Source organism: Mastomys coucha, unplaced genomic scaffold, assembly GCF_008632895.1.
Source record: "Mastomys coucha isolate ucsf_1 unplaced genomic scaffold, UCSF_Mcou_1 pScaffold5, whole genome shotgun sequence".
Lineage (NCBI taxonomy): Eukaryota > Metazoa > Chordata > Mammalia > Rodentia > Muridae > Mastomys > Mastomys coucha.
In genome coordinates, this window is record NW_022196911.1 from 45281902 (window position 1) to 45298331 (window position 16430).

Here is a 16430-nt window from a genome sequence, read left to right on the forward strand (position 1 = left end):
TCATTTTGCAGTGCTGTAGGGCATCATTGGCAATATCTGAGATGAATTTCTGGGCAGCTAGTGAGATGTGCCGAATTATGCGTGGGTCTGAAGCTTCAAAGCCAGCACGGTTCAGGTAGTAACCAGTCACTGCATTCGGGATCGTCGGTGTGTAATCCTCCAACTGCATCAAGAAGACCACTAAAGGTGTGCTGGACACTACGGGCTTCACTTCTCCGTTGGCAGCGCTCCGTAGGGCGTAAACCCCGTTAGACATTGCCCCCTCAGGGGGAGCCGCGCCGCCGAAGCTGGCCCGCGCCGTTCGGCTGGCCCGCGCCGTTCGGCTGGCTCCCCTGCCCGTGCCGCCACGGGGCCCGTGCCTGCAGCGGTGACTCCAGCCCCGGGGCCCCCTGCTATCCCCGCGGGGCTGGCTTTGCTCTCCGTGGCCGTGCTAGTGGGCAGCGCAGCGGGAGCCGACACCGGCGGCGCCAGTCCCGCGACTGAGGTGGCACTGGCTGGCGCCGCCTCGGGGTCTGCGCCGGAGCCGCTGCAGCTCATGGGGCCGGTGGGAAAGGCCTCTCCTTGCATTATTGAGACTGGCGTTTGCACAGAGATGACAGAGGTGTGCCACTCTGCCTTTCTCTGAAGACCTTGTAAGCAGCTGAGTGTCCAGAGGCTTATGCCCTATTGTACAGTGAGCCACAAAAAGATCCACTGTGCAGCAGGATGCTTGTCCTATATTGACCTTGACATGTCTGAAGAAATCCCTCTCCAAAACTGGCACACAGGGAAGCCTTCCCATGGGCTTCAGCCTTTATTCTCACCCTAAAGAACCTCATGCTTAGAGTTTATTTCCACTTAGGAAGTAGAGGTCCTCTGGAGCAGCCTATCTTCAGCCTGCCCTTTGAGAACCCCAACAGACAAAAAGATCAATGAATAAATGCGCAGACTTTAAAGTTTACTGAGTGCTAGTGTGTGAGCATGAGCAGCAGTCAGAGGAGTGAGACCCACAAAACTTAAAAGTGTATATTATGTGCTTACTGTGCTCAACCACAAACAAAGCAGGATGGGCATGGAGGGCAGGGTGGACAGGGCTGGTAATCTGACATTTAGAGATAGCTAAGAGGAGCTGGAGGCACCTGGAGGTGGGGCACCTTTAATCCAAGCACTCAGGAAGCAGAGTTCAAGGCCAGTCTGGTCTACAAAGCTAGTTCCATGACAGCCAAGGCTACACTGAGAAACCCAGTTTCTAGAGAGGGAAAAAAAAAAAGGCAAGTGGAGACAAGGTATGATATGGGTGCCTATAACCCCAGCACGGAGACTTGAGGATCACAGTTTTAAGGTCATCCTGACTACATAGTGAGTTCAGAGCTAGCTTGAACTATGTGAGACCCTGTTTCAAAATAAAGCACCCACATGGACAGGTGTATGGTTGAGGTCTGGAAGGCTCACAAGCAGCTGGAATTTCTGTTCCCTTGGAGTTAGAATGTGCCACCCTCCTGGCATGTGTGTGAGTTCTCATCACCTCTCTGGGGGCCTCCTCTCTGAACCATGCCTCTTGGGTTTTTATGTAGCTAGACGTGATTGCTGATAAGCTGGCAGGAAAGCCCAGAACTGCCTAGCCTGTCAGCTCTGACCTTCTTGGCCTTTGTGTAGCTTTCCTTCTCCTAGTGCATGGGGACATGACCCCTGTAGAATGAAGAGGCAATGGTGACCTATTAGATAAGGGTAGGACAAAGAATTTATTGATAGTTCTACAACCAGAAAGACAAGCCAAGATTCGAATTTCTGTGACTCACCTTGGGGAAGGGAAATTCTGGTTTGGATGGTCTGTATGGAAATGACAGTGGTCCTGCTAACAGGAGACACCTCTCTGCACTCCTGACTGCAGCCCTGAGTTCTCCCAGAGACCTCTCTACTCAGGTGAAGATAGGATTCTCTTTTTGGTTTTTGTTTTTTTGAAACAGGGTCTCTCTCTATAGCCCTGGCTGTCCTTGAACTCACTATGTAGACCAAGCTGGCTTTGAACTCATAAAGAGCCACCTGCCTCTACCACCCAAGTGTTGGGATTAAAAGCTTGTGCCACCATGCCCATTGAAGCTAGGATTCTTGACCTTGCCTCATAAAGACTCTCAGGACAACTCAGTATGAAGTTTTGGGTTGTTTTATTTTGTTTTGTTTTAAGTTTTAGCCAGGTGGTGGCTCACACCTTTTAATCCCAGTCCTTGGGAGGCAAAAGTAGTTGTATCTCTGTGAGTTTGAGGCCACCTGCTCTACACAGTGAGTTCTGGGACAGCCTTTCTCGATATGCTCTGTCTGTCCTCCCTCCAATAGAACCATAGGTCAAAAGGGTTGAAGAAATCCTAGCTGTGCTAGGCCACGGGGACGGTTTGTTTGTTTGAACAGAGTATAGCCCTGGCTAGCCTAGAACTCACAGAGATTGGCCTCTGCATCTGTGGTGTTCAGTAAAAGGTTAGAACAACATGCTAGCCTTGTGTTCTAGGCATGTGTTTATTGTAGACAAAGTTCATACTCTTGTCTGTAAGAGTCACAGAAAGTTATAGGTTTATAGCCTGTAACTGTACAGGAAAAAAGTAAACTCAAAGGTACACTTTGATCTTAAGATGTTTATTCATTTGTTTTGCTTTGTTTTTGTTGTTTTGGTTTGGTTTGGGATTTTTTTTTTTTTGCTTGTTTTGTTTTTTGTTTTGTTTTTGAGACAGGCTATCACTGTATGGCCCTAGGTAGCTTGAAATTCACCAAGTAGACCAGGCTAGTCTCAAGCTCACAGAGTTCACCTGCATATTAAGATTAAAGATATGGGCCACCACTCCTTGCAACATTCTAGTTTGAGATTTCTATAAAATTGAATGTTGTATTTATACAGACACTATCCAGTGAATGTTGTTAGTTATCTCTAAATTCTCAGGTCTCAACTGTTGAGAGAATTCAGCCAGACTTGGATGAGGGGCTTCTTTCTCTTTCCTTGTTCCCTTAATGTTCTCTTTCTTTCTTGATGTGTGAAACTGCATTTGGAAGTTTGGTGGTGTGGGAGGTGAAAGAATTTACCAAAGGCAAAAATAGACAAAGAGAGAATTTACTGCACTACACTGAACTAGAGGGTTGGTTTCGCGTGGGATCATGGGACTGAAAGGGAGCTGAAAGTTCTTTATAGCAGTTGAGAGGACAGTTGTGTATGAGAGCTCTCTAGGTAGATGGATAGGCAGGTGTCTTTGATTTTACCAAGTAGTAAATGTTACTGTGGAAGAGGTCAGGCTCCAGGTATTCCTGTAAACACTATGGGTCACTAGGGATCAGCCTTCAGATGATCATGGCTGTATTGTGGTTTTTTGTTTTTTGTTTTGTTTTTTTGAGTCAGAGTTTCTCTGTATAGCTCTGGCTGTCCTGGAACTCACTCTGTAGATCAGGCTGGCCTCAAACTCAGAAATCCGTCTGCCTCTGCCTCCCAAGTTAAAGGCATGTGCCACCACTGCCTGGCACGACTATGTTGTTACAAGTGGGAATTTTACTTTCACTTTGGGCCTGTGTGTCTATGTTTCCTTCCTGACAGATGAACAAGGTCATACAGAACAGGCTTCTGGATCTTCAGAGTGTTCTGGAGATGCCTCTTAGCTTTGCTGGCTCATCCAAGGGTCCCAAGATGGTAGGATGTAGACATTTGGAGGTGTTTTGCAGAGAGAAGTAGCTGTCGTAAGGTTCGAGCATGACATCATTTGGAGACCTAGAGGTTCTCTGTGCCAGGAGGCAGGCATCAATTGGGGTACTAATTGTTACTGTCTCTGTGACAATACCTTCTGGAGCTTGATGATCCGAAAAATTCCGGAAGGTTGAAATAAAGTCCAAACCATAAAGCAGAATTACAAACTAAAAAAGGTGATGGAGCAGTGGGACGGTGGTGATGCAGGCCTCTAGTCCCAGCACTTGGGAGGCAGAGGCAGGCAGTCTCAGAGTTCCAGGACAGCCAGGTGCTACAGAGAAACCCTGTCTCAAAAAATAACAAACAAAAAAGACAGTGGAGCCAAAAATAAGCCAAATGCAGGCAGCAGAGTTACCCAGGTTTCCCAGCAGAGTTACTGGAGAGGTTGTTAGATTTTGTGAAAAACAAATATGGCTAGGTGTTGAAAGGGTCAGTAACTGAAAACCCAATAAGAAGTCCTATGATAGGACAGGTAGGATGGCTCAGGAGGTAAGGTATTGCCCTGTAGACTTGGAGACCTCTCATACCTGAAGCCACATGTAAGCCAGAGAAGAGAGCCAGACTACAGACCTGTCTACTGGGTCCATATGATCCTCTCCACATCGTGCACACAGAATTTTTTTAAAAATTAAAACATTTTTTTTTAAAGAAGTCTTGGTAGAGGGGTAAGAAACACAAACCATAGCCATGTCTATTCAAACCATGGGAAACCTGCAGTGAAGGAGGAAGAAGCACGGAGGGTTGTTGATGTTCTGCCTGCATGTATGTCTGTGTGGAGGTGCTAGATCCCCTGGAACTGGAGCTTCAGACTTGTGACCTGCCACATGAGTGCCCACATGAGTGCTGGGAGCCAGACTGGAGTCCTCTCAGCTATCAGCTACTGAGCTAGCTCTCTAGCCCCTTCTCTTTCTTTTTAAAGATTTGTTTATTTATTTATTATGTATATGAGTACACTGTAGCTATACAGATGGTTGTGAGCCTTCTGGAATCGTGTTTAGGACCTCTGCTCGATCCGGCCAACCCCACCCTCTCAGCACCAGAAGAGGGCATCAGATTTCATTATGGGTGGTTGTGAGCCACCATGTGGTTGCTAGGATTTGAACTCAGAACCTTCAGAAGAAGCTTCATTGCTCTTACCAGCTTAGCCATCTTGCCAGCCCCTTCTCATTTGTTTGTTTGACAAAGTGCAAACTGTGTAATGTTGCCTGGCCCAGAATGCACTATGTAGTCCAGGCTGGCCTGAATTTACAGGGACCACCTGCTTCTGCCTCCAGAGTTCTGGAATTAAAGGCGTGTGCCTCCACCATTTCTGGCTATTTAAAACAAAATAAAAAACTGAAAGTCAAATACCCTAGGGATTTGAGTAGTTAATGTTTCCTCTTCCCATTTTGTCAGCTGTTGGGAAGAAGCAGGGAACTCACTCTGTAGACCAGACTGGCCTCGAACTCAGAAATCCGCCTGCCTCTGCCTCCCAAGTGCTGGGATTAAAGGCATGTGCCATCACGGCCTGGCGATTTCTTTTTTCACATGTATTGTTTATTTTGTTTGTGGGAAGGGGCATGCATTGTAGACTAGGTTAGAGGACAACTCCTGGAGTCTGTTCTCTTGTTCTGTCATGTGAATCCTAGGGACTGAACTCAGATTATTAGGCTTGGTGGCAAGTAAGTACCTTTACTTACTGAGCCATCTTGTAAGCCCAGATTTTATCTTTTATCAAAACTAAGGCCAGGAGGTGGTAACTGAGCCATCTCTCCAGCCCCTTTAAGGTCTACTTCCACAAGCTTTCTACAGTATTGCTAAGCCTTTGTTCTTATTGTTCTTTCTTCATTCTGAAAAACAGTTATTTTACTTCAGGACAAAATCTTCTTTTACTAAACAAAAATACTCTAATACCCAAATTACTTTCATGCTTACACCTGTATGCTATTTTCTCTTATTTACTGGTCTTTGTTTATTTTCTTCCTTCATGTACTAAAATACTGTCATGTTTGAAGATCTAGTTAGGAGAGAAAGCAACGTAACATATGAACTTGTCAGTATGTTAAAAGAACTGGGTCTAAATGTGTGTGGCATAATGTAATAATTGAAGGCTATCTGTTTGCACATTGTTCATGATTAGGATAGTTTTTAGGCAGACTTCACTGTCATTTGGAATATAAAAAAAAATTATAAACATTTTTTTCTTTTTGGTCACACAAAAGTCTAAGAGTTACAGAACATTACATTCCAGCAAGTTTGCCAAGATGACAAAAGTTCCACACTGAATGACCTTCAGTTAATGAAATTATCTTAGGAGAAAAGTCAGAAGGAGGCAAGACACAAAGAGCCAAAGGAAAGATTTTAAGACCTGAACCCTGTGTTATCTTTTGTAGTCACAAAGGCATCATCAGTTCTGAAGAACTGGGAGACAGTAAATGGTGGCTTTTGCTGTGAGTCCAGTAACAGCAGGCTGGACCAAGAGCACTTGTATTTTTACAGAATTTTCTTCTTACAAGGTAGCTAGTTAGTGGTAATGAAGAATTTATAAAGCTGTGGACCTGAGAACCAGGTCTTTCTTGGGATTTAAGATGGTACTATGGGGCTGGAGAGATGGCTCAGTGGCTAAGAGCATTGACTCTTCTTCCAGAGGTCCTGAGTTCGTATCCCAGCAACCACGTGGTGGCTCACAACCATCTGTAATGGGATCTGATGCACTCTTCTGGTGTGTCTGAAGACAGCTACAGTGTACTCAGATACATAAAATAAATAAATAATTCTTTAAAAAAAAAGATGCTATATGTCCCTCTATACTTTACTATTGTCTGTTCCTCCTTTAGTGGTCCCATTGTTCTGCCAGAATGGTTATCTTTTTTTAAAAAAAACAAGAAAACCCGTTTTAACATTTATTTGTGTGGTCACCAGAGAATGGTGACCAAGGCTCACCTGTCAAACAGGAAGTATGGTTGTCTTTAGCTTATGCCCACAGCACACATATGTAGAGGTCACAGGATAACTTGCAAGAGCTGTTTCTCTACTGCCACACTGTAGAGCCTGGGGGATCAAACTCAGGTTGTCAGGCTTGGCAGCAGGAGCCTTGGTGCTCTGAGCTAGCTCAGAGCCTTGTACCCTTTTTAGGAGGAATTAAGACAACCCCTTACCAGAGAGAGGGAGCTTGGGCTTGACAGTCCCCAGAAGGGGAAAGACGGTGTATTGTTAAGTATCTGAGTAGAGAAGACTATTTGGGGCACTTAGCTCTTTCCAGAAATGCTTCTGTTTTATCTGCTTATATCCCAAACATATAGCAAGCAAAATTTTCTTATTTTTCAAAAACAATTGAGCATCAGGCAGTTCTCTCAAGGCCCCACCACTGGTCCCAGAAATGTTGGGTACAGAGATTACACAAGGGTTTTAGGTACCAGCAGAGAAGGGGAGGTAGAGCCAGGAGAGCCTCCATGCCAGAGAGAGGAAAACAGGGTCTACAGGCGTGGAGGTGGTCCAGAGAGTATAGATCCCAGGGCTGTGTTAGAGGGAAGATGCTGTGAGACAACATGGAACCTGTGCAGGGGCAGCCACACTTCATCCCTAGAGTCCTATGTTCCCTCAGCTGTGGCAACGCACAGAGTACCCCTGCTCACTCATGAAAGTAAAACTTGGATGTTACTTTGTACACATCCATTATTCTAGAATCAGAGAATATTCAGGCTCAACTGACCTCACAGGGGGACTTGCTACAGATCAGTTGTGAAAGGACAAGTTGTGGACAAACAAAAGCCTGGTCAGCTATGTGGCTATTAAATCAGGAGGGAGCAGGGGGCCTACACTGCCTTACATCCTGCTTCTTCTCACTCAGGAGAACAATGGTAGCAAACACCAGAGAGAGGAAGACAGGGAGAAGAGGCCGTGGGGCAATTCTCAGAAGATGAGAGTAGGCCCCTACCTATAACCACAGCATGTGGTGGTCTTCCTTTTCCAGTACTGTTTAGGAGTTAGTTTCCAGATGTTTTTATTAGACATATATCATTACAGGTCAGGCTTCCAATGATTGGGACCTGAGTGATGAACTCCTACATTTTAATCTTGCCTCAGGAATATGAGCCAATGAGCAAGGATTAAAATGAGCCAGGTGATGGTGGCGCATGCCTTTATTCCCAACACTTGGGAGGCAGAGGCAGGTGGATTTCTGAGTTCGAGGCCAGCCTGGTCTACAGAGTGAGTTCCAGGACATCCAGGGCTATACAGAGAAACCCTGTCTTGAAAAAATAAAATTAAAAGAAAAAAAAAAGTAAATCAATCATCGTGCCACAAGAGATTAAATGCAGCTGAAGACTAAGTGGGATAGGGGCCATAACCTAGTGGTCTTGTGTAACATGGGAGAGGCCCTAAGTTTAGTCCTGAGTACTCTGTGTGTGTGTGTGCTCTCGAGCGTGCATGTATAGCAATATGAAATGATAAGAGCAGACTATTTTACCAAATCAAAGAGTTAACATTCTTAGGCAACACAGTAACCTCTAACCCTAAACATAAATCCATCGTTCTGTCTACAAACAAGGAAATTCTGTCTGTGGGAAATCCTACAAGCCCATCAAACCCAGCTAACTCACCAATATCACAGCCACGGTCAGCATGCAGAGCCACATTGTGTATCTACATGAATCTAGTGGACACTTGGGAGAATGTTTTTTTTTTTTTAAACTAAGTACCAGGACCAGTGACATGGCTCAGTGTTACAGTAAAGGCATCTGACAAGCTAAGCCTTGCTCCCTGGGACCCACTCAGGAGGAGGAAACATGCAACCCCCGGAAGTTGTCTTTTGGCCTCCCTCATTTCTTTCATTCTGGCATATGTACACATACACTGAAAGACCCCCAGAACTGGGGAGATCCTTACTCAAGTCTCGGGATGACGCAACCACCCAATAACTCAGGAGAGACTGAACTTGCTGCAATCACATGAGGTTTATTTGGGATAGGCCGGTACCAGGGTCGATCTCATGACCATGAACACAAGAAGTGATGGGTATTTAAAGGGAAAAGCCACAAACTAGGGGGTGGAGGGTGAGAGAGTTAACAAGGAAACATAACAAAAACAGTGGAAAATTTCAGAGGGACCCAAACTAAGGTATTCAGTTAGGGAGGGGAACAAATTCCTTCTAGGAATGTAATCTTCATCTATAGGTCAGCAGGGTGGAGAGTCTCGTAAACCAGTAGACCTTCATTCCTAGTTCTGCCCTCACTGTGGATCAGTCAAGAGAAGCAGGTTTCGGGAACCAGAGCCCTGAGGCTCTGAGTTAGCCGAGTTCCTGGAACTAGCTACTTCACCTTTTTGGCTTATTACAGAGGTTTTCCATGCCCCCTATTATACATACATTTCTATTAAATGCCCTCATTTTAAATTCTAAGATTCTCCAGCCTTTCAACAGATACATAGATAACTATAAAAATATCTCAAATAAGAAACAGAATTATATGGGGGTGCCACGGACCGGGGTTTCTTGCGGGGGAGCCCTTAATTTGCAGTGTGATGAGAGTTCTGGCCAAGTGTGCAAGGGATTCGGCGCGTGATAAATAGAGTCTACACAAAGAAGTGTGCTATCTGAATGTATTTTTTAAAAATGATATCAGACTTTTACAGTCATTGAAAAGAGGAATGAAAAATCTGGCAGCTCAGTAGTCGAGGTATATCTGAGGCCATCTAAAACACACTAGGTCTAAAACAGCAGCCATCTCCTCTGGACTGGTGCAGCACCCCAGGGCTCTGAGCATGCTCAGGCTGCATGGGCCCTGCTGGAGTGGGGAGGGGGCTGCGGGTGCACCAGCCAGGAGGGTAGAGGCTCGAATCTCTCGAATGTTCAATGCTGAATGCAGACTGCTGCTCACTGTCTCACACACATTTCTCTGCTCAAGGTCCCACCCATCCTCAGTAAAAGGTCCACTATGCTAATCTTTTGGGCAAGTAGAGACCTGTCTCTTGCTAATTCCTAGGAGTGGTTCAGCTGCAGTACTTGACTGAGAATGAGGATTCTTCTTGACCTTACCCTGGGATAAGTCTCCCATTTTGTAAGCTTCAATGCCCTATTCCCTTCATTATTCCCCTAACAATGCCAGGTGCAATTAGTCTGGATGGGTAACATTCTTTGTGAAATTCCAAGCCAGGGTTTGGCTAAGATGTTGGAACATTGGTAAAGGTCAGAGAGCAATGTCCAATTTTGTCTAGCTACTAATAAATCATATCTTGGTGGGCACCTAGCACGCGAGTTTGCAAGGACATATTTGGACTACCTCTGAGTTAGGGGTGGCAGGAGACATTGCAGGAGACTGACTTCCTTGAAGTTTTGCCTCAAACTGCTGTCACACAAAATGTTCATGGCATGGGAGCTGGAGAGATGGCTCAGCGGTTAAGAACACAGACTGCTCTTCCAAAGGTCCTGAGTTCAAATTCCAGCAACCACATGGTGGTTCACAACCAACTGTAATGAGATCTGACACCTCTTCTGGTGTGTCTGAAGACAGCTACAATGTACTTACATATAATAATAAATAAGTCGGCCGGGCAGTGGTGGCATATGCCTTTAATCCCAGCACTTGGGAGACAGAGGCAGGTGGATTTCTGAGTTTGAGGCCAGCCTGGTCTACAGAGTGAGTTCCAGGACAGCCAGGGCTATACAGACAAACCCTGCCTCAAAAAAACAAACAAAAAACAAACAAGCAAACAAACTTATAATAATAATAATAATAATAATAATAATAATAATAATAATAATAATGGGGCTGGAGTGAGCATAGGTCCTGAGTTCAATTCCCAGCAACCACATCATGGCTTACCACCATCTGTACAGCTACAGCTGTATACATAAAATTTTAAAAAAATCTTATAAAAAAAAAGGCAACAGAAACAGCCTTCTAGCTTCAGCTCTGGGAATGTAGTTTCGTGGTTGAGCACGTGCCTACTAAAAAAAGGAAGCTTTCTTCATTCCCAACACTGAAAATAAAACCTTTTTTTTCTTTCTAAAACTGATCCTAAACTTTACATAGAAATGCAAAGGACTGAAAATCACCAAAATAAATTTTATAGAAGGAAGTTGAAAGTCTTCTCCAGTCGGGCTTCAAGTTGTACTGTACTATAATGTGTACAGTGCTCGGGACAGGGTGCGTAGTCTTGGTGAAAGCCATACGTCAAACTACTTCTGTTGCCAGACAAGCTGGGGCCATGATCAGAGTCTAGGTTCATTCCTCACAAATTCTAAAAGAAAAGCTGAGAGACCAGAAAGTTAATAAAGGAAATGGGTTTATTACAAGCTTGACCTGGCCAAACTGTGAAGAAAAGAAGAAAGTTAATTTCACCATCTTTTTGTGATAACAAAAGATAAAGCACAAGGACAAGACATACTAGTTCTGGTGGAGGAGCTAGAGAGGGAGGGCGGCTCTTCCTTTGCTGAAACCCCAGGCTGCCTCATTCTCCATGTGGACGGCCTCTGCCAGTTACATCAGTAGGCAAATGGCTAACTTTTAAAACCGCAGTAGATGTTGACTGGAAAGTCTCCTTTAATGATTTAGCTGTCCCAAGATTGTCCCAAGCAGATTAAAGAGTCCCCGTGGGTGAGGCTTCCTTCCACGTAAAAAGAACACATAACAAGGGAACATGATTGAATCAGATGTCTTACACATCTGAAAAATAAGATGGCTTACAAACACCCAGCAGACAGCAGCTGAGGAAGGAAGAGGGTCTGGAGAGGCCGGGGAGTAGAGGGCCCTTGCGGACAGTGCCGTCAGTGAGGGTGCAGGAGTGGAACTCAGGTCTCCTGGTACATGCTTTTAATCAGGACACACAGAGACAAACACAATCTCCAGAGCCACCTTCTCCCCAAGTTTAAATAGGACACAACAGTTATCAGTAAAATGTCCATTACAACAACCACAGGGCCAAGTGTGGTGGCAGTGACACTAATCCCAGCACTGGGAGGCAGAGTCAAAAGAATCTCTGTGAGTCTGAGGCCAGCCTGGTCTACGTAATGAGTTCCAGGATAGCCAGAGTTACATAGTGAGACCTGATATAAAAACAACCACCATAGAGCAATGAAAACTTAGCTAGGTTTATTAAGTATAAATGTTATATCCCAATTAGCTAATTTAAAAATTTTTAAAGGTAAATGGCTTTACATTTTATTTAGATTTATTTGGGGTGTTTGAGTGTTGTTGCTTGTATGTATGTGCACTAGGTGTGTGCCTGAAAGGAAAAATTAAAGCTTGGACCTGTGCTGACTAGGAAGAAAAGTCATGGGCCTAAGAATCCATCACAAGCTGGCCCACATAGGCCTGGGAATGAGCAAGCAAGTTGTTAGATATCATAAGAGCTGGCAGGTCAAGAAGACATAAAACTATAAACATAGAAGAAAACATATCTAGGCAAACAAGGACATGTCCAGGGACCAGGCCTGCAAGGACGTGCCTGGGCGGACACTAAGTAGTAGACCATCTGGACCTCTCAGATAGGGTTTAAGGTCAGATGCTTTGTTGACTCAGATTAACACCAACCTTAGGAATTTTCCACTCTGTTCTACACATAATAGTTAATATTTGAACTAGCCAATCATGTGTAACCATACCGATTCCTTTGTTCCCCTAGATCCTTTTCCTATATAAACCCCTAACTTTCGAGCCTCGTCGGCTCCACTATCTCCTGCGTGAGATAGGTGTGTTGCCGGCCCGGAGCACCCCGAAATTAAAACTACCTCTTGTAATTACATCAAGACGGTCTCTCGTGATTCCTTGGGTGCACGTCCTCCCAAGATTTGAGTCGGGGGGGGTCTCCCCACGGGGGTCTTTCATGCCTAGTGCTTGCAGAGCTCAGAATGCATCATCCTGGACCTTGAGTCATACAGATGCTTATGAGCCACCTGTGGACACTGGGAATTAAACTCAAGTCTCTGCAAAAGCGACAGTGCTCTTCACCACTGAGCCATCTCTCCAGGGAAAGTAGAGTTTTATTGCACTTACTTTTATGTATGTAAAATATTTTTTTAAATTTGCCTCAGAGCCAGGTGGTGGTGGCATAGGCCTTCAATCACAGAACCTGGGAAGCAAAGGCAGACAGATCTCTGTGAGGAGGACGTGGCCAGGCTCTAATCTGAAGTACTTGTACTTAGCTGTTTTACTTGGCTGTCCTGCCCCTTAGTCACAAGGAGTAACTACTGTGCCCACACCTTCTGAAGTGCTGAGAAATGAGTGCCTCCCATGAGGGCAGCAGGAATGTCTGTGACACCCCAGGACAGCCCTAGACTTGCCATTTCTGGTACCCACTTGCTTCACCTTCCCTGTCCTACATCTTCCTGTGGTTTCACAGGGTCATATTTGCCATCTTCCCTTAAGGTCTATGGAGAAAGCTGTAAATGCCAGTGAAGAGGAAAATGCAGGCCTTCAGCAGGCTAAGGATGGAAGTCAGCAGGTAAGCTAATGCCACTGCTCCACCCTGCCCCCTAGGCTGCTATTTGAGGGTTCTGCTCAGGTATTGCCCAAGGACAAATTACAAGGCATTTGAAGATCTTAGTTGGCTTTATTTGCCTCTTAGAGTCAGACGGAACGGACCTTCAGTCCATAAAACAGAATGAGCATTCCAGTGAGCTGAGTAGATGCTTGATGGACTAGATAGAAGTGAGAGGAATAAACTGAACAAAAAGTAAACTGATAGCTCAGGTAGCTTCCTTTGTAAGTCGACAGGGAGACAGAGCCATAGGAAAGTGACTGATGGGCTCAGTTCAGCCTCCTCCTGGGACTAAGCATCATCTCAGGGAGAGTAGACACTGGCCTGCTTTCCAGGAATTCAGTTCCACGTTAGTGATAGATAGCGTTCCAAGTTAGCACACCTGACTCAGTTTTTCACTTGCGTCTGGTGTGTTGGGATCTTGTGCAGAAGCTTAGCCCCAAACTCTTGAGTATTAACAGTATTCATTAGTCACTTGCTTGCCTTGTATGTCCAAGGCTGGGGAATCAGTGCCCAACAACAACAGAAGTCATTGGTTCAGCAAATGCTTATTGATGTATCCAAATGACAGACACTGGTGTGATGCTGCAGGAAACAACGGTGAAAGACCCTGTCCTTCTGCAAAGGTGCATACATCATGACCTGCTCTATGACCTGGACTTCCTTCCCTTGTGTGTTTGCAGAACTCCCTGAACCTCCATGCTTTCACCCTGCTCCATCTACCCTCCTCCCTCCCTTGCGCAGACTGGGCACTCCTCAAGAGCAGCAATGGCAAGCAGTATTCTCTGCCTGAAGGCTTACAATAGGTGCTCAGCCAGTCACCCACTGTTGGGTGGGTAGTGACTGGCTTCTTTTTTGTTTTGATTTGTTTGTGAGACAGGGTTTCTCTGTGTAACAGCCCTGGCTTTCCTAGAACTCACTTTGTAGATCAGGCTTGCCTCGAATTCTCAGAGATCTGCCTGTCTCTGCCTTCTGAATGCTGGAATCAAAGGTGTGAGCCCTTACACCTGGCTAGTGACTGACTTCCTGGCTAGTGACTCTCTTGACTGACACAGAATTAAACCAGGATGCTTCACTGGGACTACCAGTGTGGTGCATGGAAACTCCTGCGACACACCTGCAGCCATAACCCTTCTCTGCTCATGACTTAGACTAGCTACCTCCTCTCTGCACACTTAGCTTTCATAGTGTATTTTAAACAAAGGAAGTGCTTATAAGGACATAAAAAGCCCTTCTGACATGTGTGTGTGTATCCATGTGTACACTTCCTGTTCCGGCTCCTCTTCTTCCTCCTCCTCCTCTTCCTTGCTTACTCTCTCTCTCTGTCTCTCTTTCTCTCTCTCTGTCTCTTTCCCTCCCCTCCCCTCCCTCTCTCTCTCTCTCTCTCTCTCTCTGTCTCTGTCTCTCTGTCTCTCTGTCTGTCTCTCTCTGTCTGTCTCTGTCTCTCTCTCTCTCTGTCTCTCTCTCTCTCTCTCTCTCTCTCTCTCTGTGTGTGTGTGTGTGTGTGTGTGTGTGTGTGTGTGTGTCTGATACAGGCTTTGTCTATATGGCCCTGGCTGTCCTGGAACTTATTCTGTAGACCAGGCTGGCCTCATACTCAAATAGATCTACCTGTCTCTGAATGCTGGGATTAAAGGTGTGTGTCATCATACCTGGGCATGTTTGGTCCTTTTACAGATTTTTTTATGCCACTCTCACTACAAGTAATACCTGGGGCTAGGGATTGGGATGCAGCCTAGATAGACCATTTGCCTGGTGTTTGTGTCTGGGGCTAGGGATTGGGATGCAGCCTAGGTAGACCATTTGCCTGGTGTTTGTGTCTGGGGCTAGGGATTGGGATGCAGCCTAGGTAGACCATTTGCCTGGTGTTTGTGTTTTCCCAGGTTTGAGCAACGGTACTTACTCCTCTCTGGAACTGTATGGTCTTTAGGAATTTTCATGTTTGAGGATTCTAGAGTGTCAACAGGCAGTTGGTGGTGCACACTTTTAATACCAGCATTCAGGAAGCCAAGGTCGGCAGATCTCTGAGTTTGAGGCCAGCCTGGTCTATAGAGGGCATTCCAGGACAGCCAAGGAGACACAGAGAAACCCTGTCTAGAAAAAAACAAAACCAAACAAAAATCTAGAGTGTCTTGGTACACCAATTTGCTGTCTTAAGTATTTGCTATTTGCAGTTCCCTCTTTGTTGTGCCTCTGCACATTATGGGTGAGCATGTGTTGGAGAGTGTTGACATTGAAAAGGTCTGTGACACCAGGCAGTGGTGGGGCATGCCTTTAATCCCAGCACTTGGGAGGCAGAAGCAGGCGGATTTCTGAGTTCGAGGTTAGCCTGGTCTACAGAGTGAGTTCTAGGACAGCCAGGGCTACTCAGAGAAACCCTGTCTCGAAAAACCAAAAAAAAAAAAAAAAAAAAAAAAAAAAAAAAAAAAAAAAAAAAAAAAAAAAAAAAAAGAAAAAGAAAAGAAAAGGTCTGTGACAAGTTATGCCCTGCTAGGCCTATGTACACCAGCCTACTAGAGCACTGGTTCTCAACCTTTGGGTCGAGACACCTTTGGGGGATGAACAACCATTTCACAGGGCCTGCATATCACATGAACTGCATATTAGATACATAATTGCAATTCATAAGAGTACCAAAATCGCAGTTATGAAATAGTAATGAAAATAATTTTATGGTTGGGGTCACCACAACATGAGGAACTATATTAAAGGGTTGCAGTGTTAGAAAGGTTGAGAACCAATGTTCTAGAGTCTCAGGACAGCTGTGTCCACATGCTGCTCTACCAGAAGTCCTTCTAGTGATTCCTAGTGGTGAGAGAGACACGGCTCCTAAGGACTTTGACCTAAGCGTTATGGGGTGTTCACATTTTACTCTACTAGAAATCCTTCCTAGTGATTCTGAAAGACCCCTCAAGAGAGGAGACCCTTACTCTAGTCTTGGGATTACACGACCCCCATAAAACTCACGAGAGACCGATCTTGCTGCAAACACACGAGGTTTATTTGGGAAACTAGTGCACTGGGGCCGAGCTTGTAACCCACACAGGGGCAGAGGAGCTCGACCCCTAGCTCAAGAAGGGTATTTAAGGGTATTTAAAGGAAAAAAAAACACAAAACGGGGAGTAAGGGGAATTCCAGCCCAAGTTATTCAGTCAGTTAGGGAGGGGAACATATTCATTTAGGAATGTAATCTTCTACCAGGTCTGCAGGGTGGAGAGCCTTGTGAACTAGTTGACCTTCATTCCTAGTTCCACCCTCATTGTGGTTCAGTGGGGGG

General features: G+C 45.3%; 1 protein-coding gene and 1 pseudogene across 1 annotated transcript in view; one reads left to right on the forward strand and one right to left on the reverse strand.

Annotated features, from left to right (window-relative positions):
• The window catches only part of Mrnip (MRN complex interacting protein), a 32223-nt gene that overhangs the window by 12348 nt on the left and 3445 nt on the right, over positions 1–16430 (forward strand). The window contains exon 4 of the mRNA XM_031351289.1: positions 13042–13117. Within this exon, the coding sequence (XP_031207149.1) occupies positions 13042–13117 (76 nt within the window). The remainder of the gene's footprint in view (positions 1–13041; positions 13118–16430) is intronic.
• On the reverse strand, positions 2–537 carry LOC116077130 (annotated as a pseudogene).